The sequence below is a fragment of the Mesoplodon bidens genome, assembly GCF_964165515.1.
Source record: "Mesoplodon bidens genome assembly, chromosome: 9".
Taxonomy (NCBI): Eukaryota; Metazoa; Chordata; class Mammalia; order Artiodactyla; family Ziphiidae; genus Mesoplodon; species Mesoplodon bidens.
Window position 1 is genome coordinate 55,524,800 of NC_138166.1, and position 24,210 is coordinate 55,549,009.

Consider the following 24,210-nt stretch of genomic DNA (forward strand, 5'->3'; position numbering starts at 1 on the left):
AAAACAGTTATGCTTTATGTCAAAGATTGTTTCACCTATATTCCAAAAAAAATAGGTTTTATGTAAAGTCATCCTTTGGTATGCATGGTTGGGCATCCGTGGATTATACAGTGCTGTAGTATTTATTGAAAAAAGTCCCCATATAAGTGGACCTGTGCAGTTCAAGGGTCCAACTGTGTGTGGTTCATTCTTCCATCTAATACTACTTGTCAGTTTTCTATCACTGCAGTAACAAATTACCACAAACTTAGCAGCTTAAAATACAAACTTATCATCTCAGTTCTGTAGGTCTGAAGTCCAACCCAAGTTTCACCAGGCTAAAGTGAAGTTGTCTCCCAGGCCCTGCCCTGGCTCTTACCTGCAGGTCTGGAGGAGAATCTGCGTCCAGGCTCTTGCATGTTGTTGGTGGACTCCAGTTCCATGCAGTTGTAGAACCGAAGTCCCCACTTTCTTGCTGGCTGTCTGACCGACTGCTCTCTTGTCCTTGAACTGGCCCGCTCTGTCTTGAGAGCCAGTGACAGCACTGAATTCTTCTCATGCCTCATCTTTCCAGCATTTTCTTTGGCCAAATCCCTCTCTCACTGACCCTTCTTTCTTTTAAGGCTCCACCCAGATAATCCAGAATAATCTGTCCATCTCAAGGTCCACAACCTTGAGTTTGCCAGGTTCTAGGGATTTATTAGGTCATGAAACACATTTTAGGGGCCATTATCAGGCCACACCAGCTAATCATGTCAGCATTTCTTCCTATATCCATTTATGAAACAGAAGTGGTTGTGGAAACATCAGAGTTAAGGTGGTGGTTCTGTTCTAGGAAATACTACTGTATTTACTATCTGTTTTCTAGGTGTTCTGGGATACTAGAACTTGTTTCCAAATCTAATTATTAAAAGTAGTATGGTTCTGGATCTCAAGCAGTAAATCAACATACATTCAAAATTAATAATATTTAATGATGAGGAAACTAGTTAGAAGAACCTTTTGGAGGCCCAGTCTCACCCTCACTGTAGTCCAGCACTACTTACTACCTCACCCACCAGATCCCAATGGGGGTCTGCTGTAGCAGCATAAGGCTATATCTTTTTTTTAACATCTTTATTGGAGTATAATTGCTTTACAATGGTGTGTTAGTTTCTGCTTTATAACAAAGTGAATCAGCTATATGTATACATACATCCCCATATGCCCTCCCTCTTGCATCTCCCTCCTACCCTCCCTATCCCACCACTCTAGGTGGTCACAAAGCACTGAGCTGATCTCCCTGTGCTGTGCAGCTGCTTCTGGCTATATCTTTTTCAATAGCTAATGTCTAAAACACAGTCCAGCAGGATAACTGGCCAGTCTTAGACAGATTGCCTTAGTTGCTGTTTGATGTAACCCAAACTTCCAGCACTTGCTTAGGTGATGGCATCTTTTTTTCTGTCTTAAGCCTATCTTTAGTTTTTGATGTTTTGGGTTTTTTGTTGTTATTTTTAAGACATACACAATTCTAACAGGAATAGAAGGGTGAGCCACTCCCCCCAGTGCCTCTTGCCCCAACCTCTAAATCCTTTCCTGTTTCTTGTGAACTCTTAAATGAGAGTTCCCATGCACTGTGATACATGTATATCTTTTTCACACAAGTAGATTCATATCACACATTCTGTCTGTAGTATGTTCTTTATACTTATTTCAGAAAACCAGACAAGAGGCATGTATAGTACCACCATCTTAACACAACTATCTTGACTTTTGCATGTTCCTTTCCAATTTGTGAATAAGGTGCTTACTTTCTACATTGTTGCCACCACTCTGTCCTTTTTTTCTTATATATCATAAGTATTTACATAATTTTGTCTCATTTTAATAGAGGTCATGAAAGGGTTATTTCCTTCATTTCTTCCTTATTAAACATTCATTAAAAGCTCAAGTGCAGAAAGGGAATAAGTAAGTGATGCTGAGGTAAAAAACAGGTACTGAGTAACATAGAATGTTTCTAACAACTGCTTACCCTCCTGCTCCTAAAGTAAGAAATTCTAGCAGTAGGTCTCAGCAACTTCTTGCTAAGGGAAAGCAGAAGTGGCTTCAGAGCCCGAATGGCATCAGGAGACAGTCCAGGCTATTAATAGGAGGAGGATAGGAAAGCAGAATAAAGAAGAGAAATATACACAATTCAAAGTTTCCTTTTTACAAATTAAACATCCAGAATGCATGGGAAATCCACACATTGCTCTAGACATAGGATTGGTACATTCATCAAAGCAGGGCAAAGTCAAACTGGATATAGCTTGACCCTAAGGAATAGTGTCCTGCTGTTAGAGTCTTCTGCTAAACAATAACCTCTGTACTCTAGTGGCGTTTACAGTTCATTTTTCAATCAATCAATCACTGCATAGCATACAGCACATTCAAAATGGAGCCTTCTAGGAAGAGAAATTCCTCCCCACAGCATTCAGAAATTTTTGGATCAAAGCATCAGCCTCATCTATTTTTAACAGGAAGTGGGAACTAGATGGACCCATTTTTCTGCAGAGAAAAGGTCTGAACGTACTCTGGCTTACAATTCTCAACCCTCCTCCAGCTCTTTATGTGCTGGGGTCTAACATGGACACTGGGTTACCAGCACAAGAGGACCTCCTGTGAAAAAGACACTGTACACAGAGTACCTGGTGGCTAAATTTGAGGCGATTCATATGCAAAACGTCACCACTTATTAAACTGTTCAGTAAATTCATCTCCTAGATCAACCTTTAACATGGTGATCTAAGCCCCAAAGGCAGTATCTTAATGATGCTGAAGAATACCCAGGCTTGGCTGATAACGCGTACAGGCAGACCTCAGAGATACTGTGGACTTGGTTGCAGACCACCGCAATAAAGCGAGTCACACAAATTTGTTGGTTTTCCAGTGCATATAAAATTTATGTTTACACTATCTTATAGTCTGTCACGTGTACAATAGCATTATGTCTAAACAATGTATATACCTTAATTTAAAAATACTTTATTGCTAAAAAATGCTAACCATCATCTGAGCCGAGTTGTAATCTTTTTGCAGTAGTATCATCAAAGATCACAGATCACCATGACAAATATAATAATAATGAAAATGTCTGAAATACTGGGAGAATTATCAAAATGTGACACAGAGACACAGTGAGCAAATGCTGTTGGAAAAATGGCACTGATAGACTTGCTCGACTCAGGGTTGTCACAGACCTTCAATTTGTTAAAAAAAAAAAGTGCACTACCTGCAAAGTGCAATAAAGGTGTACCTGTAATCCACATATGACACTGTTACTGTGCTCTACCCAAAGCACCGAGTCCATTCAGGCTTATATAAAGAATCAGTGGGAAAACGTTAGGGTCCTTCCGGGTGGCAGCTTTCACAGAAGGTTGCAGTCTCTCCAGGTTAATGTCAGCTGAGGCAAACAGACGCTGCACGATCCCAAACCTTTCTGTATCTTTCAGTGGAGCCAAGACTGGGTCTTCAAGATCAGACACACCATCATCAGACAGAGCACGGAGCTGAAATGACACATGTAAACAAATCCACCAAAAAAGGTGATAGAAAATCGACATCATTGGATAATAATGTTAGCACATCTGACTAATTATAGGGGGAAGATTAAGTTGTTTACATTCCCCAAATAGAGCAGGGAAAACCCTTAAGCTGTAACAGGATATATTTGGCCCAGGCCAGGACCTGCACTTCGCCTGGAGTCCTCTGACCAAATCCCTACTCTCTGAACTCTTACTTCTACTGGATCCACTAACTCCAGTAGATTAGAAAGGTCAGAATATACCTTTCTTAGACACACAGTGTGTAAGGTTTGTTTTTTTTTATTTTAATTCACCTATTAGAATGTCTTACATGTCTGCATGAACCCCTCAAAGGTTAGGTACCATGGTTTATTTAGTGATGCTTCTTTGCCTTAAGAACCTTTGCCCTTGCTCTTCCTTCCACCTGTGACATCCTTCCTCCAGAGCTCCCCGCAGAACCTTCCTTCTCATCTCTGAGCTGTCGGTTGAAATGCCACATCAGAAGGGCCTTTCCTAATCCTCTCTCCATCCAGCCACTGGCTCCCCCCATATCCCAGCCACTATTACATTATTTTATTGTCTTCATATGCTTGCTGTATCTGAAATTATCTTCCTGACATTCCCTGTTTACTCTGTTTATTAAAACCTAAGCTGCCCAGGAGAGCAAGGACCTGGTCTGTGGTGCTTACCTTATACCCTGCCTAGAACATCGACCCTCAGTTGAACGTTAGTTCTTCAGAGAGGTCACATCAAACAGTGCTCTAATTGTAACTGCTCAGAACCTGTGAAACTTTGCTCTTAGGGTCTTGAGCAGTGCCTCTGACACAGTTGTTTTTAATCTTTAGTAATTACAAATTTGCCAGTAGATTTGAATTTTAAACAGGCACTCAGAACCAAATCAGATTAATAATGTAGAGAGTAAAATTTAAAATAAAAAATGAAGACTTATAAGGTATGCATGAACTTTAACTCAATCTGAAGGGAATCCAAAAGAATTCCAGACATGCTCTGAGCACTGATACTCTTTCTTACTAAAAGTAATAAGCAACTTGTCCCAGGGGCTGAAGTGCAGCACTCATTTGCATATAAAGGAACTCATGGGTCTGTTATCACAATCAGCCTTACAGATCTACACCTTGTAGATTCACCCAATGCAACTCACACAGTGTAACCACAGGTGTCCCGTTACCACGTGGCCTAGACTAAATTGTAGATGATGCTTTAGAGAGTGGATCTGGCCTGCTTCTTTAAGCATGAGCACCACATCCGGTGATTTAAGAATGAGCTCCACGGGTGCAGCACAGCGGGCTGTGTCCTGGGTCTGGTGGAGAAGCACCCAGCAACACCCTGCCTTCTTCTCTGAACATCTGCCAACCCCAAGTGCCCAGAGGCACTTCTCGGTGTAAGAGAGATTACAGTCACCCAAAGGGGGGTGGTGGTGGTGGTGGTGAAATTAACATTCCCTCCAGATGATTCTAACTTACTTTCTTACCAGCTCTTTCACCAGTTTGCAAATGTGTTTGTGTATCTGACGCTGTTCTTTCAAAAGCCCTTCAGCAAGCCTCTCAACGTTACTCTGGCCACCAGACAAGACAAGACAGGCATGCAAGGAGATATTTGTACCCTGCTCTAAGTAAATACCTATAGGAAACATAAGATACCCAAATTCCTTCAGGAGGCAGGAGCCTTGCGGTCCTAACAAACGTCGTTATGAGCTCTAGGGGAGATTAAAGACCTTCCTGAGTGTCTTCACATAAAGAAAAATTACTTCTTTATGTTGAGCAGCCCACAAAGGCAAACAGATGACTCTATGGGTGGGTAGTTTTGCACCAAGGTAGTATACCAGCTGTGCTGGGACTCCAAGTGCGTCCTAATGGCTACTCCGGGAACACCAACAGAGCAGAACTTGGAAGCAACCCAAAGATCAAGTCCTAGAGCAGACCTGCAGGGAGGATGACAACTAACTGTCAGCTGGTTGGGAGAGGGAGTTAGTTAGCTAATGCAGTCTCAGCAGTATTTTCTTTTTTTATATACTTCCTGAATGCAGTTGATGACTTTGTAAATACATGGTGAGGGCTGACTTGGGAAATGCTAAATACTTAGTTGCTGCAAAAGGGAGCTAAGCTAGAAAGCAGAGTTACTGTCGTTGCAGACAATTATATAATGATACATATCGTTTCCATGACCAAACTGCGCCATCAGCCTTTACCCTCAGCTGGCCGCACCACAGTGGCATGCTGGCTCATTTTCAAGTAGTTCAGTTTTTGTGGTCAAAGTACAGGAACACAGCATTCCTCTGCAGAGGTAGAATCTGCTTTCGGTTGTGAATGACATCTAAACTGCTCCTTGGAATGAAGCCTTGCTGCAGTCTCTGGATGTCTTTGCTATGCCAAGAAGTACCAAAGGCACTAACTACAGTGCTCAAAGTTCCCAGAGTAGATGCATAACAAACTGCAGGGTCCTATCTAGGCAGCCTACCCCAATACCTGCTTCCCAGATCTGGGGGCAGAGCTCTGAGCTTTGGTCCTTTGGGTCTACATAGCACGCTGGCCTCAGCCCTTAGTAACCAGGCCTCAAAATAACAGCTGGGTATCCTCTGCTTCTCTGCCCTAGGCTGAGCAACACCTGCAGAAGCTACAACAGAGGAGCTGCCCCAGCCTACTGATGGTTCCTTCTATTGATGACCCAGTTTGTAATTTAAAAAGGAAAAGCTTAACCTTGACTTTCAGGGCTAAGCTCATCATTACCTAGCTCTTGCTCTTGCCATGGCATTTCCTGAGGGCATGAAGCTAATGATATTCTTAGGAGAAAATGAAACATCTCCCTGAGACAAAGCAGTCCTCTTGAGTACCTCCCTGTTGAATTTGATGCAGAGCTGAATCAAACTGGTCCAGCCACAGAACTGCCATTGCAAATAATGTGGTGTCAAGCCCCTTCCCTGCAACACTGAACCAAGCCTTGGCCAAAATTCTCTCCAAAAAATGCAAAAATCATGAGATTTGGAGTATAAATATAAGGCTTGAGTCCTAGCCCTGCTAGCAATTTCTTCAAGTAACTCCTTTCCCTCTGAGCCTTAGTCTTCCTATGGGGTGTGTGATGTGGGCAGGGTGTAAAAAAGAGAGAGATTGTAATACCTGTTTTAACCTATTTTGAAGGGCTGTTGTGGATGAGAAAGCCTAGTGAGTTTTATCAGCTGTTAGGTGTCCATCTCCTCATCACTTCCCTGTTCCTGCCCATCCCCAGGTCCTCTCTGGGAGGTTCTTACCAGATGGCACAGTGTAGGAATAATCTGGAGCTTACAACAAGTGCCCAGCAGAACTGCTGCATTATCTGGCATTTCTGCAGGAGAAAAAAATCAGTCACCATCAAAAAGCACCCATGGAAACAGAGCCAGCCCCCAAGCTGTACCTAATTTATATATCATCTACCAGTCAGGCAGAGGATATGCTCAGTAATTGTAGAATAAATGAATGAATGGGGCTAAACCGGCAGCAAAGGCCTTTTAGAAAATAGATGTAGGGACCAGGTAACCAGCTCTGTGTTCACCAGAGGATATTTCTTACATGCAATTTGCCAATCAGAAAGAACGGTACAGACTCAGGGAAAAGTGAATCAGCATGGAAAAGTAGAAAGAACCTGGGGTTTGGTGACAGAAGAGCTATGTTTGAGCACCACTAAATATTTGGGAGCGACCTTGGGTATACCTCTCAGCACGTTTCCTCATTTGCATACTATAGATTTTCTTTTTTTATAAAGGGTTATACCTAGGTCACTAATCATTTGAGGGAGAAAGATGTAATGTGGTCTAGTCAAGGGGTAGCACAGCAGACCTCCTGAGCCTAGGACTGTGCAGGGCCCCCTGGCCCACGGCTAGCTCAACACAAGGGTACCAATGGCAGAGAACATTGGCACAGAGCTCTATAAGGCTGGGGGCTGCCCCAGATGGGTCCTGCCAAGCCCCAGGAAAAGGAAATCCAGATCAGTGTTAGTCAAAACCAGTTTTAAATACCTCCCAAGGTAGAACAGATGCAGTTGCTAAAAGGACCCAATCCCTTGGGATACAACCTTTGCACTGAAAAGGCAAAAGAGAAAAGAATCGTCTGCTCCATCATCTGACACAGGGAACACTCAGGAACCCCCTCATCTCCTGCATTAATTAGCAGCCTTATTTATATAAATGGCAGCGTGTCACTGAGGCTGTGGCCCAACAGAGCCCAACGAAACACGGCCTTCTCCCAAGAGCAGAAGGCTGCTAGGGTGGTGGGGCAGCCCCGAGGTCTGAGCCTGCCAGAGAACCCCCTAAATTGCGTTTAAATGTGCTTTTGTCTCCAGAGAGTCCCCACCGTTTTCAACAGATCCTCAAGGAAGCCCGGTTCCCAAATCAGGAAGATGAAGATGGTAAAGGTATGGGGCCTTGTAGAAAGATCCACAGGGCTGTGAAGGGCAGGGACAGAGTCCCCTGGGACCTGATGTCCTGGCGGAGCTACCGTCACAAGTCATCTCACCCGTTCATGTTTCCATTCCTCACTTCTCAGGTGACTCCCAAGTCCATGTAATCATCATCATCCCTTAATTCTTGTAAAGACTTTACTTCCATGTTACTCAATGGTCATTCACTACCTTGAGCATAGTGCTAGGGACACAGCTCTACTTTACAGCGCTTACCACCTAATTTCACTGCTTGACTGTAGTTCCCTTGAGGGTGGGGATGATGATTTTCTCCTACCTCAGCATCTAGCAGTGCCTAAAGCACAGTAGAGGCTTCTTCAGCATTTCTGGAATTGAAATGATTTCTTTCGATCTTTCATATTCTAACTATTTTACAAATGAAACCTGGGAAGTTCATGCTTAAGGTCACAAAATGGTAGGGGAAGTGTTCCAGGAGATAGGCTAGATGCTGAGACTGAAGTGCTTTAAACAGGAGGAGGGCGGTTCAAGATGGCACCGTAGGAAGATCCGGAACTCACCTCCTTCCGTGGACAAACTGAATCTACAGCGACATATGTTTCCTCTGAAGAAACCCCAAACTACCTGAGCGACTCCCATACATCAGGTGAACAAGGAAAAAAAACCCATGGCAGCAGGTAGGAGAGGCTGAGCCACAGTCTCCCTGTAAACCCCACACCCCTGGTGCAGTGACCCACAATCAGGAGGGAACTCAAAGCCCGAGCTTCTCCCTGTGGTGAAGGATTTGAACCCCACCCTAACTTCTAAGACCACCAGACAGACGAGCCCCCCAAACATCTAGCTTTGAAAACCAGTGGGGCTCACATCCACAAGACCCACAAGCCTATAGTGAACTGAGAAATCATTCTTAACGGGCTTGCACGGGGACTTACCCACTCCTAGGACCCAGCACAGAAGCAGCTGTTTGAAAAACCCCCATACTCCCTATGAAAGAGGCTTATTTGTTATCATAAAGCATCGGCTTGGGGGTAGGCGTCTAATTTAACACACACCTAGGGACCTGCTGGTGTACTCTGGGGACCGAGGCCATCAGACACCATCTTTGCACCCTCCCTCTGCCACACTTCAAAGCACCAATATTTTCCAGAGAAGGGCTATGACACATCTCTGGTGCCCTTGTTTTTGTGGCTGCCACCCAGGAAACACCCCTTGATCGTCTGGCTCTCATAGCCAGCAGGGCTTGCATTCCTGGGTCCCTCGGGACTGTAACAATCAGACTGTTCTTGGCCAGCTACCACCCCCAAGGCACTGTCAGACAGCAAACTGAAATACACCCCTAGTCTTTCTGTGAAAGAGGCCCATTTGCTTGGCCTGAGGGGCAAGCTTCTGGTTTGACATACGTCTAGGGGTCTGCTCTCGGAAAAGAGGCCAACGGATGCTACCTTTGCGCTCTCCATCTGCCTCATTCCAGGTTGCTGGTGTCTCCTGGAAAGGAACTTATACAATCGTCTGGCTTGTGATTTCTGTGACTGCCACCCAGTGACACTTCTAGGTCACCTGGCTCTACTGGCTAGCAGGATTTACACTGTGGTCTGTATATACTTGTATACTTTAAAAACTGCTGCCTGAAGGTCTGGCTTCTAATCAGCCTAAATCTAGGTGCTGACTGAGATCCTCTTTGGGGCACTGACAGGTGTTGACAAACCCTCAACTATTGGGAGCCACTAAAAATAGGCTGCTTGGACAATCACAAAGGTTTGAGAGACAACGAAGAGCCAGGGTGAGGTTGAATAAGGTCCTCTCTTACATGAGACCACTCCCTCACGTGAGAGGAGATTATTTTACCTTCTGCATGGAAACAAACACAGAGTGTCAAGGAAAATGAAGAAACAGAAATATGTTCCAAACAGAGGAACAAGATAAAAGCTCAGAAAAGGTCCTGAATGAAAAGCATATAAGTGATTTATTTGCCTGCTAAAGAGTTCAAAATATCATAAAAATGCTTAATAAGCTTGGGAGAAGAATGGATGAACACAGTGAGAACTTCAACAAAGAAAGAGAAAATATAGGAAAGGACCAAATAGAAGTCACAGAGATGAAGAATACAATAAATGAACCAAAACAGACACTAGAGGGGTTCAACCACAGACTAGATGAAGCAGAAGAAATGATCATTGAACTCAAAGACAAGGCAATGGAACTCACCCAATCAGAGCAGGAAAAAGAAAAAAAAAGGTGAAAAAAGTGAACACAGCTTAAGAAACTATGCTACAACATCAAGCAGACCAACATTTGAGGTAAAAGACCTGTACACTGAAAACTATAAGACACTGATGAAAGAAGTTGAATAAGACACAGATAAATGGAAAGATATTTCATGTTCATGAATTGGGAGAATACTGCTACAATGTTCATACTACCCAAGCTACAGATTCAGTGCAACCGCTATCAGAATGCCAATGGCATTTTTCACAGAAATAGAACAAACAATTATAAAATTTGTTTAAAACTATAAAAGATCCTGAAGAGCCAAAGCAATCTTGAGAAAGAACAAAGCTGGAGATATCACATGCCCTGATTTCAAATTATATTATAAAGCTACATTAATCAAAATAGTATTGTATTGGCATAGAAACAGACACATTGGTCAGTGGAACAAAATAGAGAGCCCAGAAATAATCCCATGCATATATGGTCAATTAATTTACAACAAAGGAGCCAAGAATATACAAGGGAGAAAGAACAGTCTCTTCAATAAATGGTGCTGGGAAAACTGGACCACTATCTTACACCATACAGAAAAACTAACTCAAAATGGATCAAAGATTTAAACATAAGATCTGAAACCATAAAATTAGAAGAAAACATAGGCAGTAAGCTCCTTGACATCAGTCTTGGCAATGATTTTTTGGATTTCACACCAAAGGCAAAGGCAACAAAAGCAAAAATAAGTGAAACTACATCAAACTAAAAATCTGCACAGCAAAGGAAATCATCAACAAAATGAAAAGGCAGCCTATTGATGGGGAAAGAAATATTTGCAAATCATATATCTAATAAGGGGTTAATCCAAAACATATAAAAAACTCATACAACAACTCAGTAGCAAAAAAAAATCCAATTTAAAAATGGGCAGAAGGGGCTTCCCTGGCAGCACAGTGGAATCTGCCTGCCAGTGCAGGGGACACGGGTGCGAGCCCTGGTCCAGGAAGATCCCACATGCCACGGAGCAGCTAAGCCCATGCCCTACAACTACAGAGCCTGCTCTCTAGAGCCCGCGAGCCATAACTACTGAGCCCGTGTGCCACAACTACTGAAGTCCACACACCCTAGAGCCCATGTTCCACAACAAGAGAAACCACTGCAATGAGAAGCCCACTTGCCACAGCTAGAGAAAGCCCGTGCGCAGCAATGAAGATCAACGCAGCCAAAAATAAATAAAAAATAAATTTAAAAAATTTTAAAAATGGGTAGAACATCTGAATAGACAGTTTTTCAAAGAAGACACAGAGATGGCCAATAGGTACATGAAAAAGTACTCAACATCACTCATCATCAGGGAAATTAAAATCAAAACCACACTGAGGTATGACCTCATATCTGTTAGAATGGCTATTATCAAAAAGACAGGAAATAACAAGTGTTGGCAAGGATGTGAAAAAAGGGAACCCCTGTGCACCGTTGGTGAGAATTTTTTAAGGCTACTCAAAAAATTAAAAGTCTTACTACCATACGATCCAGTAATTCCACTCCTAGGTATTTATCCAAAGAAAATGAAAACACTGACTTGAAAAGATGCACCCCCATGTTCATTGCAGCATTACTTACAAAAGCTAAGATAGGGAAGCAACCTAAGTGTCCACCAATGGATGAATGGATAAAGGATATGTGGTACACACACAGAGGACTATTATTAATCAGTAAAAAAAAGAAATCTTGCCATTTGTGACACCATGGATGGACCTTGAGGGCATTATGCTAAGTGAGATAAGTCAGAGAAAGACAATGTATGATCTCACTTATATGCAGAGTCTTAAAATAAAAAAAGGCTCATAGAGCAGATTGGGAGGGGTGTGGGGGGGGGGGTAAAATGGGTGAAGATGGTTAAAAAGTACAGACTTCCAGCTATAAAATAAGTCACGGGTATGTAATGTGCAGGATGGTGACTAGAGTTAATAATACTGTACTGTATATTTGAGAGTTGCTAAGAGTAAATCTTATAAAGTTTATTTTTCTTGTGATGAAAACTTTTAACTATGTATGGTGATGCATACATAGTTAATGAGACATATATACAAATATCGAATCATTTTGTTGTACACCTGAAGTTAATTTATATACGTGTCAATTATATCTCAATTTTTTTTTAAGTAAGTGCTATAGAAAAAACTAGTGTTATTATTTAGAAAGCTGGAAACAGGCCTCAAAAAGGGGCCATTTTCTGTTCTAGCACCTTTCCTAGATTCTGAGAAAACTGTTGTAGGAGGAAAAGGCCAACTCAGAAGGGCCAAGAATAAACAAGAGCATTAGTGAAAGAGCTTACACCAATCCGAGCTCCACAGTGACTGACACATAAATGAGATCTCAGTTCACAGAGATGCAGAAGAGTACTGTTGGTTTAGAAACAGGCTGCAGATATTTTCAGCTGCACTTAAAGATTTCACTATCCCTGAGCTTCCAGCTCAGACACAGCAGGTAAGTCTCATGTTATGTGTCAACCCCAAGTGGCTGCCTGTGTGCAAGGCTGCAGAGAATTTGAGGCTGTGTCCAGGCTCAGGAAAAAGGGGACTGTGGTGCATTCACAGTGTTGGCCATGTGTTACATATTTGACATCACTGGTCCAGCCTATTGAGATTAAAACCGATAGCTAGTGGGAAGCAGCCACATAGCACAGGGAGATCAGCTCGGTGTTTTGTGACCACCTAGAGGGGTGGGATAGGGAGAATGGGAGGGAGGGAGATGCAAGAGGGAAGAGATATGGGGATGTATGTATGTATATAACTGATTCACTTTGTTATAAAGCAGAAGCTAACACACCATTGTAAAGCAATTATACTCCAATAAAGATGTAAAAAAAAATTTTCAATAAGTAATAGGGTATGTGAAGAAAGGGCTTCTCGCAAGCTAGAGAACTCTGGCCTGTAGATTAGCTCCTGATAGAATGCCTGTAATTAAACTCTCTGATATACCAATTAACACTGGGAAAAGGTCTCCAGTGGAGTTCCACAGGGCTGTCTTATGTCCTATCCCAGTCAAAATGTTTACCCATGACTTGGAATAAGGCATAGAGTGTACATTCACTGGCATAGGGAGCTGGGAGAGGCATTTGCTCTGATTAATTGTTTAAAAATTGGAGATTCCTGGGCCTTTGTTCCCATGTGGTGCTGGGGAGGAACTCTGAATGTATCAGGAGTTCAGTGCCCTGACTAACGTCACCTTGAAGGGAAGTTGTGGGGACTAAGACTGGGCTGCCTTGCCAGGTCTTGCCTTTCTGAGAAGGAAGTGAAAGCCCAGCTTCCTCATACAGAATGACCACCTTCTGGTACCACACACCCTCTGGCAAGGTGCGTTCTGGATGGGAGTTGGCAAAGAAGTGTCAGGTGGGGTCCACTGCTCAATACTAATTGGATGGCCAGGATGCATGTAGAAGTTGTGGAGCTGCTGGGCCCAGCAACCTAGTGCATTGGGATGCTCTCTACAGCCTCCCTGCCCTAATGGCCACAATGTTGCACTTGGGGTAGAGCCATAAGTTTGCAAAGAGGAACAAGAGGATCAGAAGGAACGAAACACTGGAGGAGAGAGCAGTAGCCAAATGAAAGCCATGGCCACTCAGCACTGCCAGGCAGTAAGTGTGAATCACTGGCTGTGTCTGGGGAAATTGATTTCCTGTGTTTGTGAGGGAGTGTGCCCACAGACAGCCCTCGCTGGGGGAGGAAAGGGAAGTCCTCTCTCCAAGAGAGTGGAGGAGGCTGGCAGCAGACAGGCCTCCTTCATACTCAAGTCCGTGACTTCACGGCAATCCTGTTAACTTCCTCAGTCTTCCACTGCTTATCATCCCTGCACTGCTTGAAAGGGAGGGAACCTTATGTACCAAATCGTCCACAAAGTAAGCAAAGTAATTTCAGGGCAACAGCATTTCTTCCCCTTTTTTTTCCATACCTGCTAGCGCACTGACCAAGAAGTAGGCCGTAGAAAGGAGTTTCTGGTTGTGGACCACATCCTCTGGGCCTGGACACTCGCCCTGCACACTGTACCCCACTAGCCGCAGGAAGGCCACGAGGTCCCGCTGCTGTGAAGGCTTCAGCTTCCCCAGCACCGCCAATGAGGGTGACAGGCTGCTGACTATGTCCTCACACTGTGGGGAGAGAGGTGGGGGCGGGGAAGAGAAAAGAGACAGATCTAGTAAAGCCACAGGCCAAGCTGGGCACAACACAGGCCTCTGCCCCATGACACACAACCCTTGTTGTGAGATGGGGAGTGGTCCCGCAAATATAGGTCCACCTGGAGATTCAGAATGAGACCTTATTTGGCATCTTTGCAGATGTAATTTAGGTAGGGATCTCGAGATCATCCTAGATTGGGGTGGGCCCTGAATCCAATGGTGGGTGTCCTTTAAGAGACAGGAAAGGAGATGGCCATGTGAAGACAGAGTAGAGATTTGAGCAATGTGGCCACAAGCCAAGGAATGCCAGGAGCCACCAGAAGCTGGAGGAGGCAAAAAAGGATTCTCTCCTAGAGCCTGTGGGGAAGCATGGCCCTAATGACACCTTGACTTTAGACTTGTGGCCTCCAGAATTGTAAGAGAGTAAATTGGAGTTTGTGGTCATTTGTTACAGCAGCCCTAGGAAACTAATACACCCTTCTATTCATCACATCGACTACCTTTCTGCAGTTAGAAAACTAAGGACCTGGGAGAAAGAAAAAAAAAAAAAAAGAAGCTTTAGGGTTAAAAGGAGGTGGGGAAATTTTAAACACCATTTTATCCCAGCTCAAAGCCTTATCCCAAGAGATCTAGCCCGTCCACATCTCCAGAAAACCATGCGGAGACACTACCTTGAGATGCCTCCGGTCTTACCACTTGCTCCAGAACCAAGAGTAATTCTTCATCAAACAGGACCGCCTGGAGGACGTCGTTCAGAGCTCTCTGTTGCTGCTCTGGCAGCTCCACAAAGGGATGGAAATTCCTCTCCAAGAACAGAGTGGCTGTGAAAGCAGCAGAACATACCCAGTCTCGTGACTTATCTCAGAACGAGGACCAGTAACTCTTGCTTTTTATAGCTAATTGTCCTCTGTTCTTTCATAAACACTTCCAGCTGCACAGTCTTGGAATTCAGAAATAAAGGAGGCATTAAATACCACCCTGCATGTTTTTCACTAACCAGTCAAACTACTAAAGGAAGAAAGAAGGAGGGAAGGGAAGAGAGGGAAGGGAGACAGAAAGAGACAAAAATACAGACAGAAAAGAGGGAAGCCAAGTTTTGTTTCAGACTTTATCTTCCTGCTGACTCACTAAACATTAAGTCTAATCAGTTATTTTCTGGAAAAGTCATTTAGAATTATTAAATTATCAAGGCTGAATTACTAAACATCAGGACTTTTACAAACCTTCAGAGTCATTGTGCAAATTCCAAAATACATTCTTTTTCATATCTTTCTAATACACTACAGATTTTGCATCCCTTAATATTAAATGCATGCTTTTCAAGGGGCTGGCACAATTTTCATTGGGCAAACACAGATACTCCACTTTCTCCATTCTTCTTCACCCGTCCTGGAGAATGGGTTAGAATCCCAGCTGGATTACTAACATCCTCTTCAGGATGCTTGAGCCTCTCCCCTTAAAATCTTCCGTTTTCATTTTAAGATAGTCAAAAGTTTCTAGTAATTTAAGCCCAGTGGGAATTTAAAAACAAGATTTGATAAACCAAAGCTTTCATATACAGGGATGCAGACCAATACATAAATGCACCTTTCCGCTGATGTTAAATTCCAGACAACAGTTATACTCAAAAACTGCTCTATAAACACAATTAGTTCCCCGCCAGCCCCAGCCCGGAGAGAAGGGCTGTCCTGGCTGGTCTAGGGTCCAAGTGCACAGAGGTGGGCGCCCACCCTACTCCTGCCTAAACTACCCAGCCTCCCCACTCCATGCCAGGCTGACTGGAATGACCAACTTACAGGGTGGACTGGTGGGTAAGGAAATTATAAGAAAGCTCAGCCTGTCTTGTCACTTCCCTGTAGTGCAGTTCAAGGCTGTAGCACCACTGCTGATGTGATTCTAACCTGTGACATTGACATCGCTTAAGTGGCAGCTGAAAATCACACCCAATGACGGGGAGGGGGCCTGCAGCCCTAAATTAGATGGGAAAGCCTTAAGATTGGGCCTTCACTGCCAATTCTGTCAACATTGATACAGAAACAAAAGCATCTATATTCTGGTCTGGGACTCGTTGAAGTCCCACTGATGAGTCTCTCCTCTTACCCTCCAAGCCAGAGACATTCTGAGCTGGTCCTAGCTCTTTTTCCCTAAGCTCTTAATTATTCGTTTCTCTTTTTCCTTGTCCATCTCCTCTTCCACTATATACTGCACTCCTACTAATTCCTGCCCTACCCCCTACAAGAAACTTTTTAAAAAAACACAAAATGCTGTGGGGAGCGAAAGGAATTGCTGCAGGCAAGTCACAGGTACTGCCCTCCTCCTCGCTGGATGCCTTGGCATCACATGGCTTCATGCCATGTGGGTAAGGGCCTCCAAGAGAGCATTTTGCGATGCTAACGAAGCATTGCCTGCCTTGGCAATGAAGCCTGGAATAAATGAAACAAATGCAAAACTTGAGTTCTCTCTCCTTGCTGCTGACTAGCTCTTCTTTGTAGTCAGCAAGACTCCTGTGGTTCAGATGAAAGAAAATGTTAGGCCCCTAACTCTTCCCCTCCTCAGCCTCCTACCCCTTCCTTAAAACAGGCCATCCAAGACCTGAGGTTCCCTAAGATCTGACCAAGGTGAGTCCTGATGAGTGAATTAGAACTGATTCAGGCACCGTCCTGTCTGTCCTCAAATGTTTTCCATGAAGTCACTAAGGAGTCACTGCTTCTGAAGGGCGCATCACCTCCTGGGGTACAGCACTCAATTACCCAGCAGCTCACCATGCCCCAGCCTGCTGGCAATACCTTGTTTTAAAACACTCAGTGGCCCATCCGAGGCAGGCAGCCCTTGCCCAGCATCTGGCACGTCCCAGAACGCAAACTCTCGTAAGGGCAGGAGGTCCAGGAAGGCACAGTCACTTCTCTCCTGCTCGAAGCCCCCGTGCTTCCCTTGCAGGAGACAGAATTCTGTAATGCGGGGGAAAAGGACAAGCTGCGCATTAGGGTCAGCCTTGTTGGCACATCCCAGACCGGGCTTTACCTAAATCAAGCAGGGCAGGGGGACATGTCCACCCTCTTCCTCATACACCCACTTCCTACACATTATGCTATTTGACCAAAACTCAGCCACTTCCTACAAATACAGGAGAAAGGTTATTCTTAACATAAGGTTCTTTGAACAGGCAGGAAGCAACCTTTCAAACATCAGAAGTACTTCCTTAGCCTGACTGGAACAAACCAACTCCAACAAACAACCCACCATATTTAACTGAGAAAATTGGAATTTGATTAATAAATCTGATTTGACTGAACTGATACAGAATTATTGACAATATATTTAGGTGCACAAGTGGTTACGTGGCTCTTGGAGAGTCAGTTATTCTTCATAATAAACTATTTTCTGCAATTATATGAACGAACCTTACAAACGTGTTGAGAGGAAAATCCATACACAAAAGAATATATTCTATATGAATCTGTATGAAGAGATTAGTCTTTTTTTAAAGCCTTACCTTTTAGAGATATTTCAATATTTATAGACAAAATAATATAATGCCTACAATTTGCTTCAAAACAATTGAGTAGGGATGGAGAGAGGTGGGAAAGTTATAGATGAAACATGAATTGCCCTAGTTATTGAAGCTGGATGGTAGGTACATGGGGTTCATTATATTACTATCTGTAGTTCTGAACGTGTGTAACTTTCCATAATAAAAAGTTTTTAAAAATTATAAAAAGAAATGCCCCTTAAATACTTCCATATTTGAGGGCCCAACTAAGGTAACTAAGTTGTAGGTAAAAATGCAACAGTGTGTCCTTGCTAAGTAAAAACTGTGTGAACTCAAGAATGAGGGTTCTCCTCTGACCCACCTCCTACAGTAATAAAAATAAAAACAAACAAAAAAAACAAGTGGCACCTAATTAAACTCAAAAGCTTTTGCACAGCAAAGGAAACCATAAACAAAAGGAAAAGACAACGCCAGGATGGGAGAAAATATTTGCAAACGAAGCGACCAACAAGGGATTAATCTCCAAAATACACAAACAGCTCATACAACTCAACAACAAAACAAACAATCCAATCAAAAAATAGGCAGAAGAACTAAATAGACATTTCTCCAAAGAAGACAGACAGATGGCCAAAAAACACACGAAAAGATGCTCAATATCGCTAATTATTAGAGAAATGCAAATCAAAACTACAATGAGGCATCACCTCACACCAGTCAGAATGGCCATCATCAAAAAGAACACAAATAACAAATGTTGGTGAGGATGTGGAGAAAAGGGAACCTTCATGCACTGTTGGTGGGAATGTAAATTGATACAGCCACTATGGAGAACAGTATGGAGGTTCCTTAAAAAATTAAAAATAGAACTACCATATGATCCAGCAATCGCACTTCTGGGCATACACCCAGAGAAAACCATAAATCAAAGAGATACATGCACTCCAATGTTCACTGCAGCACAATTAACAAGAGCCAAGATGTGGAAGCAACTTAAATGCCCATCAACAGAGGAATGGATAAAGAAGATGTGGTACATATATACAATGCAATATAACTCAGCCATAAAAAATAATGAAATAATACCATTTGCAGCAACACGGATGGACCTAGAGATTGTCATACTGACTGAAGTTAGAGAACAAATATCGTATGATATTGCTTATATGTGGAATCTAGAAAGATGGTACAAATGAACTTATTTACAAAACTGAAATAGTTACAGATGTAGAAAACAATCTTATGGTTAATGGGGGAAGGGGGGAGGGATAAATTGGGAGATTGGCATTGACATATACACAGTACTATATATAAAATAGGCAGCTAATAAGGACCTACTGTATAGCACAGGGAACTCTACTCAGTACTCTGTAATGACCTATATGGGAAAAGAATCTAAAAGAGTGGATATATGTATCACTGAATCACTTTGCTGTACAGCTGAAACTAACAAAACATTGTAAATCAATAAAATTTTTTTAAAAAGAATGAAGGTTCATTTTATGCTTCTATTTAATAATTTGTGTACAGGCTATGGAATGAGAATGTGGCTGAGCCTAGTACTTGCATGACATGTGAAAGGCATGGGTATTAGCACGTATTTTCAATTGCTGTGGACACTAATGACATCCATAACGACAGGACGGCTGTCTAAAGACAAAACAAGCTTTCCTTTACTCACCCGAGGACCCACCCACACTCCTAGTCATCCAGGATGCCCCTGGCTCACTCCACACTATGCACCAGGCACCGAGGTGGATAAGCGTGAACTGACCCCCAGGGAAAGCTCCCCAAGGACAAGGACCATGACCATTAACACAGCCTCAAATCCTGCCAAGAGCCCTGTGGGGCTCCTAACCATATGTTGGGAGTCCAAGACCCTAGCACCACTCTTCCTTTACACATATGCACAGCCCCCCTGAAGGCACTGCCAACTCCTTCCCTCTTTGCAGCATCAAGCCCTGCAAGGAGCCAGAGATTCAACAGGACCACAACCTAGGCCTTGACAGTAAGTGTGATATGAGTGGAAGAGGCGGACAGGTCACTGAATCCAGAGTGGCAGGTGTGGAGAAAGAAGCAGAAAAGGATTCTTGGACGAAGCAGTATCTAAGTAGCCCCCTAAAGCCTGGTAGGAATTAGCTGGGCCAAGAGGCAGGGAGCACACTCCAGAGGCTCAGGATAAGCGAAGGTGGAGGGTTCCCAGACGGTGGGTTAACCCGGGCTGGATCACTACGTTGGGAGGCGCTGGTGATGAGAAGCAAGGCTGGACATGACGTGCCTGGAAGGGCAGACTTTATCTTGGGACAAAGGGAGCCTCAGAAGGGTGTCTGAGCAGGTGAGTGAAGTGACCAAATATGTTTTTTGTTTTTTTTTTGCGGTACGCGGGCCTCTCACTGCTGTGGCCTCTCCCGTTGCGGAGCACAGGCTCCGGACACGCAGGCTCAGCGGCCATGGCTCACGGGCCCAGCTGCTCCACGGCATGTGGGATCTTCCCGGACCGGGGCACAAACCCGTGTCCCCTGCGTCGGCAGGCGGACTCTCAACCACTGCACCACCAGGGAAGCCCCAAATGTGTATTTTTAAACAATCACATCAGCTACAATGCTAGGATGGGAAAGATTCAAAGCAGAGGAGCCAATTAAGAGTCTGTGATGGGAATGAAGCGGGGGGTGCCGGTGTCGGCCTCTGGACCTGCAGAGAAGTGCACAGACCCGGGAGGGTGGGAAGCACAGGTTCACGTCCACAGGTGCCCAATCAGAAGTTCGTGCTGAAAGGACACTGGTAAATGCCTAATTCGACAAAGCAAAGGCTAAAGTTCAAGACAATAACATGATGTTTCTGATTGGCCATAAGGGGGGGGTGGTCTGTTGGCAAAGGGAGGGATCGTGGCTGAGAGAACCCCTCGTCAAGGACGGGCTCACAGATGCCTCCCCCAAGGGACACGGAGGGAGTGGCCTCCTCTCGAAGTTTCAGAGGACAGCCAGGATCCTCGTCAACTGTACTCCCACCCAGAAGGTGGGAGGAGAGATCAAGCAGCCTCTTAAGGGCCCTTCCAGCCCCTGTAGGGCTGTTTATGAAGCCGGATCAGAACGCTCTGCAGGAACAGCAACAGAAAACAGAGATGGGGGGGCTTCCCTGGTGGCGCAGTGGTTGGGAGTCCGCCTGCCAATGCAGGGGACACAGGTTCGTGCCCCGGTCTGGGAGGATCCCACATGCCGCGGAGCGGCTGGGCCCGTGAGCCATGGCCACTGAGCCTGCGCGTCCGGAGCCTGTGCTCCGCAACGCGAGAGGCCACAACAGTGAGAGGCCCGTGTACCGCAAAAAAGAAAAAAAAAAAAAGACACAGAGATGGGAAAAAGCAGCAGAACTGGCTTAAGAATCAGGCAGTGTGTCACACGAACAAGGGCCTGACCACCAAGCTGCACAGGCAGGGCAGGCAGCAGCAGGAGAGGGCAAAGGAGAGGGCTTCCTAGGCCAGGGTGTGGGAAGGGAGCCAGAGGAACCCTGAGAACTCCCCAAGGCACCTCTGGCTCAGCAGCACAAAGAGTTTATTTTCAAGACAGCAGAAGCAAGCCAAGATAAAAGGCTTGAAACTGAAATGCAAACAGGAGAGCCTCGCCAGGCAGGCTTTGTCTTTCCAACCCCATCTGAGAAAACAGACGCCCCCTGTGGGAGCGACAGGTGCCCCAACAGAACTGCATGCAGGGCAGAGCACCTCCACCTCCTCGGAGAAACAGGGAGGGGCTCCCGGGGGCCCCAAAGCCTAGAATGGCAACCCCAGCCTGGCCCCCAGCCACCAAAGGGTCCTCAGAGCACTCATGGGCATCCTCGGTGTGGGCCAAGCTTCCCAAGAGCCTGACAAAAGCAACACCTCCACCACCAATCCATCTGGACAGGATAACCAAGGCCTCAGCAGCCTGGGCTGGAGTCACACAAACCCACGTGGTCACACAGCTTATCACACGCTGGTGACAAAAGCTGGAGGGGCAACTTAATCATCTAATAGGCAGTTTGTTCAGTGGATGGATAGTCTTTCAAAGAGAAAGAATAATCATCATGCCCAGGATGACACAAATTTGGAACCTTGGACCTAAAGGATGCTGGTCATGATTCTTGGGATTCCTGGTATCCCATGCGTCCCTGGCCCACCCCTAGACCAACTTCCTACAACTGGCACCTTCACTTTTTGTCTCCCCCCTGAAACACAGGCTGCTCTACGTGCGAAACGAAAAAGGGAGGGTCGGTGATTGCCCTTCACGTCCCTTGCACACCCACGGGCTTGTCCACTGTCCCATAGGACAGTCAGCATTCCAAGCGCCCATGGTTGTAGCTGAACGGTGGTACCTCGCGTGGCCGAGTGAGCAGAAGGCTGACTCCCGGCCTGGTCGCCGCCACCTGACAGAAAACAGCTGGGGGAAGGGCAGGAGGCAGCCACAGACATGTATGGCCCGTCGTGGCGCCCCTTTACAATGTTCTCATCATGGAGAATTGAAAGTGCACAGGGATGCAGAGAGTAGTACAGGGAGCCTCCGCACATGCAGCGACCAGCTGTGATGACCTCCCCCACCTCTACCCACCACACACACACCTCACTCTCCGCCATCGTGCTTGAAGCAAACCACAGACATATTTCCATTTCATCTGTGAAGAGTTCACTGTAAATCTGTAAAAACTAAGATGACGCTTTTCATAAACATAACCACAACAATGTGACCATACCCAAAAAAGTTAATTATTTATGATGTTACATATATTAATTCATGTCCCCAAGAAGCAGTCAGACAGTTTTCTTGGGTTTGACACAACCTTTTCCTGGGAAGAGTGTGAGGGAAGAGCCGGGAGTATCTAAGACAAGCCACGCCAACTATAAAACCCTATTTTCTCCAAGTGATGCAGTGACCTCCCGGCTTTGAACACACTGCTGATCAGACAGCAAGGTCAAGTGCAGCTTTTTGGGCTCCCTACAGGGGACGGGAGGTAAGATGATCACAACGATGACAGTATTATTAATAGCTAAGGTGAGTACTTAACAAGCCACCGCTGTACCAGGCACTTCACACACCTCATCTAACTTGGTCCTCACCGCAGCCCTGTGAGGGAATGTCTTTCCCCTCCCAGACACGGGAAGCTGAGGACCAGGCGGCTTCAGCAAGCTGCCTGCGACCTCACAGGACCCCGGGCACTGGGGCCGACGCCCAGTCCGTCCGACTGCAGAGCCCACGTTCTTCGCCCCGTGCCCTGTCGGTGAAGCACGCCCCACACCGACATCTGGGCATTCCTCACCAACACCCACCCACCGCGGCCCTCCGTCTCACTTGTCGTGAGACATCCCCAAACTCTTCCGATCTCTCTTTCTTCTCAATCCCCAGAGCAGAGGGGGATCCTCTACAAGTGTGTGCCTCAGGAGAAGATGGGGTGTCCCTCCGCGATGGCTCAGCCGCCTCCAGAGAGCTCTGAGCTGAGGCGCACTCACCGAACTGGCCGTCTGCTCTCACGTACAGCTCGATGACGCCGCAGGCGATGGTGGTGGGAGCCGGGATTTCCAGCACCACATTGCTGTCCCTGATGATGTTCCCATCCTCCGCCGCTGACACCTGTGGGCGAGGGCGCATGCTCCCACCTGTGCTCTCAGGCTCCCCCAGGCTTCTCCTGCCCCCATGTGGCCAGCCTAGCGCCTGTGCACAAAGAGTGCCAGGCAAATGCCCGTAGAACGGAGCAGAAAAAGGGACCAGCTGGCAGGGGTCAGGATTTAATCCTTCTCGGCCTCATGATGTCCTACACGTATTCCAAAGTCAATGGCCAACCTGGTGGCACAAAGGCGAGATCCCAGTTTGGGATACAATGAAATTAGGTCTATGGTGCTGAATAAAGAAGACAGTAAACAAGATAACTTCCCATTTCCCTCATGGAGGATTATGGGAACAACTCTGAAATCCTCAGAAAATCCTCAGTGGTAAGAGAGCCTGACTAGGAGAACCTAGCTGAGAGCAAGACCCCCCGAGCACTGCCTCCTGGACCTCGTGGATGGCACACTGTGCAGTCAGATAAAACCAGGGGAGACGCACAAGGATGAGAGAAGGGTGGGCAGGAAACGCCGAGTCAGGCACCAAAGCTCTCTCCTTCCAACCCTGTCACAAATATGACCCTTGCCCACCATGGCCTGCGGAGGAAGATGAGAAGCTATTCGTTGCCCAAGTGCTGGAGATCAGAGACATCTTTAGCAACTTGATCCTGGTCACAGTGTGATGCCAGCTGGTCTCCTGACTCCCAGGCAGGCTCCAGGCCTTTGGTGGGGGTCACCGTGGATAGAAACATCGGCAGGGCCAGCGGAAGCCATCTCCCATCAGGCCTCATCACTCTGTCCGGCCTGCCCACCCCAGGGAGAGTCCAGCCCCGGACCTGTATCTCCA

At 45.5% G+C, this 24,210-nt stretch overlaps 1 protein-coding gene across 2 annotated transcripts in view; it reads right to left on the reverse strand.

Moving 5' to 3' along the window:
- Nucleotides 1-1,193: 1,193 nt before the first annotated feature.
- The window catches only part of GSDME (gasdermin E), a 101,696-nt gene continuing 78,679 nt past the window's right edge, over nt 1,194-24,210 (reverse strand). For both annotated transcript variants that reach the window (XM_081243512.1, XM_081243511.1), the window contains exons 5-10: nt 23,274-23,394; nt 17,097-17,258; nt 15,004-15,131; nt 14,088-14,283; nt 6,787-6,860; nt 1,194-3,506 (exon numbers count right to left, since the gene is read on the reverse strand). In XM_081243512.1, coding sequence (XP_081099638.1) covers nt 3,276-3,506; nt 6,787-6,860; nt 14,088-14,283; nt 15,004-15,131; nt 17,097-17,258; nt 23,274-23,394 — 912 coding nt within the window. In that variant the 3' untranslated portion in view covers nt 1,194-3,275. The remainder of the gene's footprint in view (nt 3,507-6,786; nt 6,861-14,087; nt 14,284-15,003; nt 15,132-17,096; nt 17,259-23,273; nt 23,395-24,210) is intronic.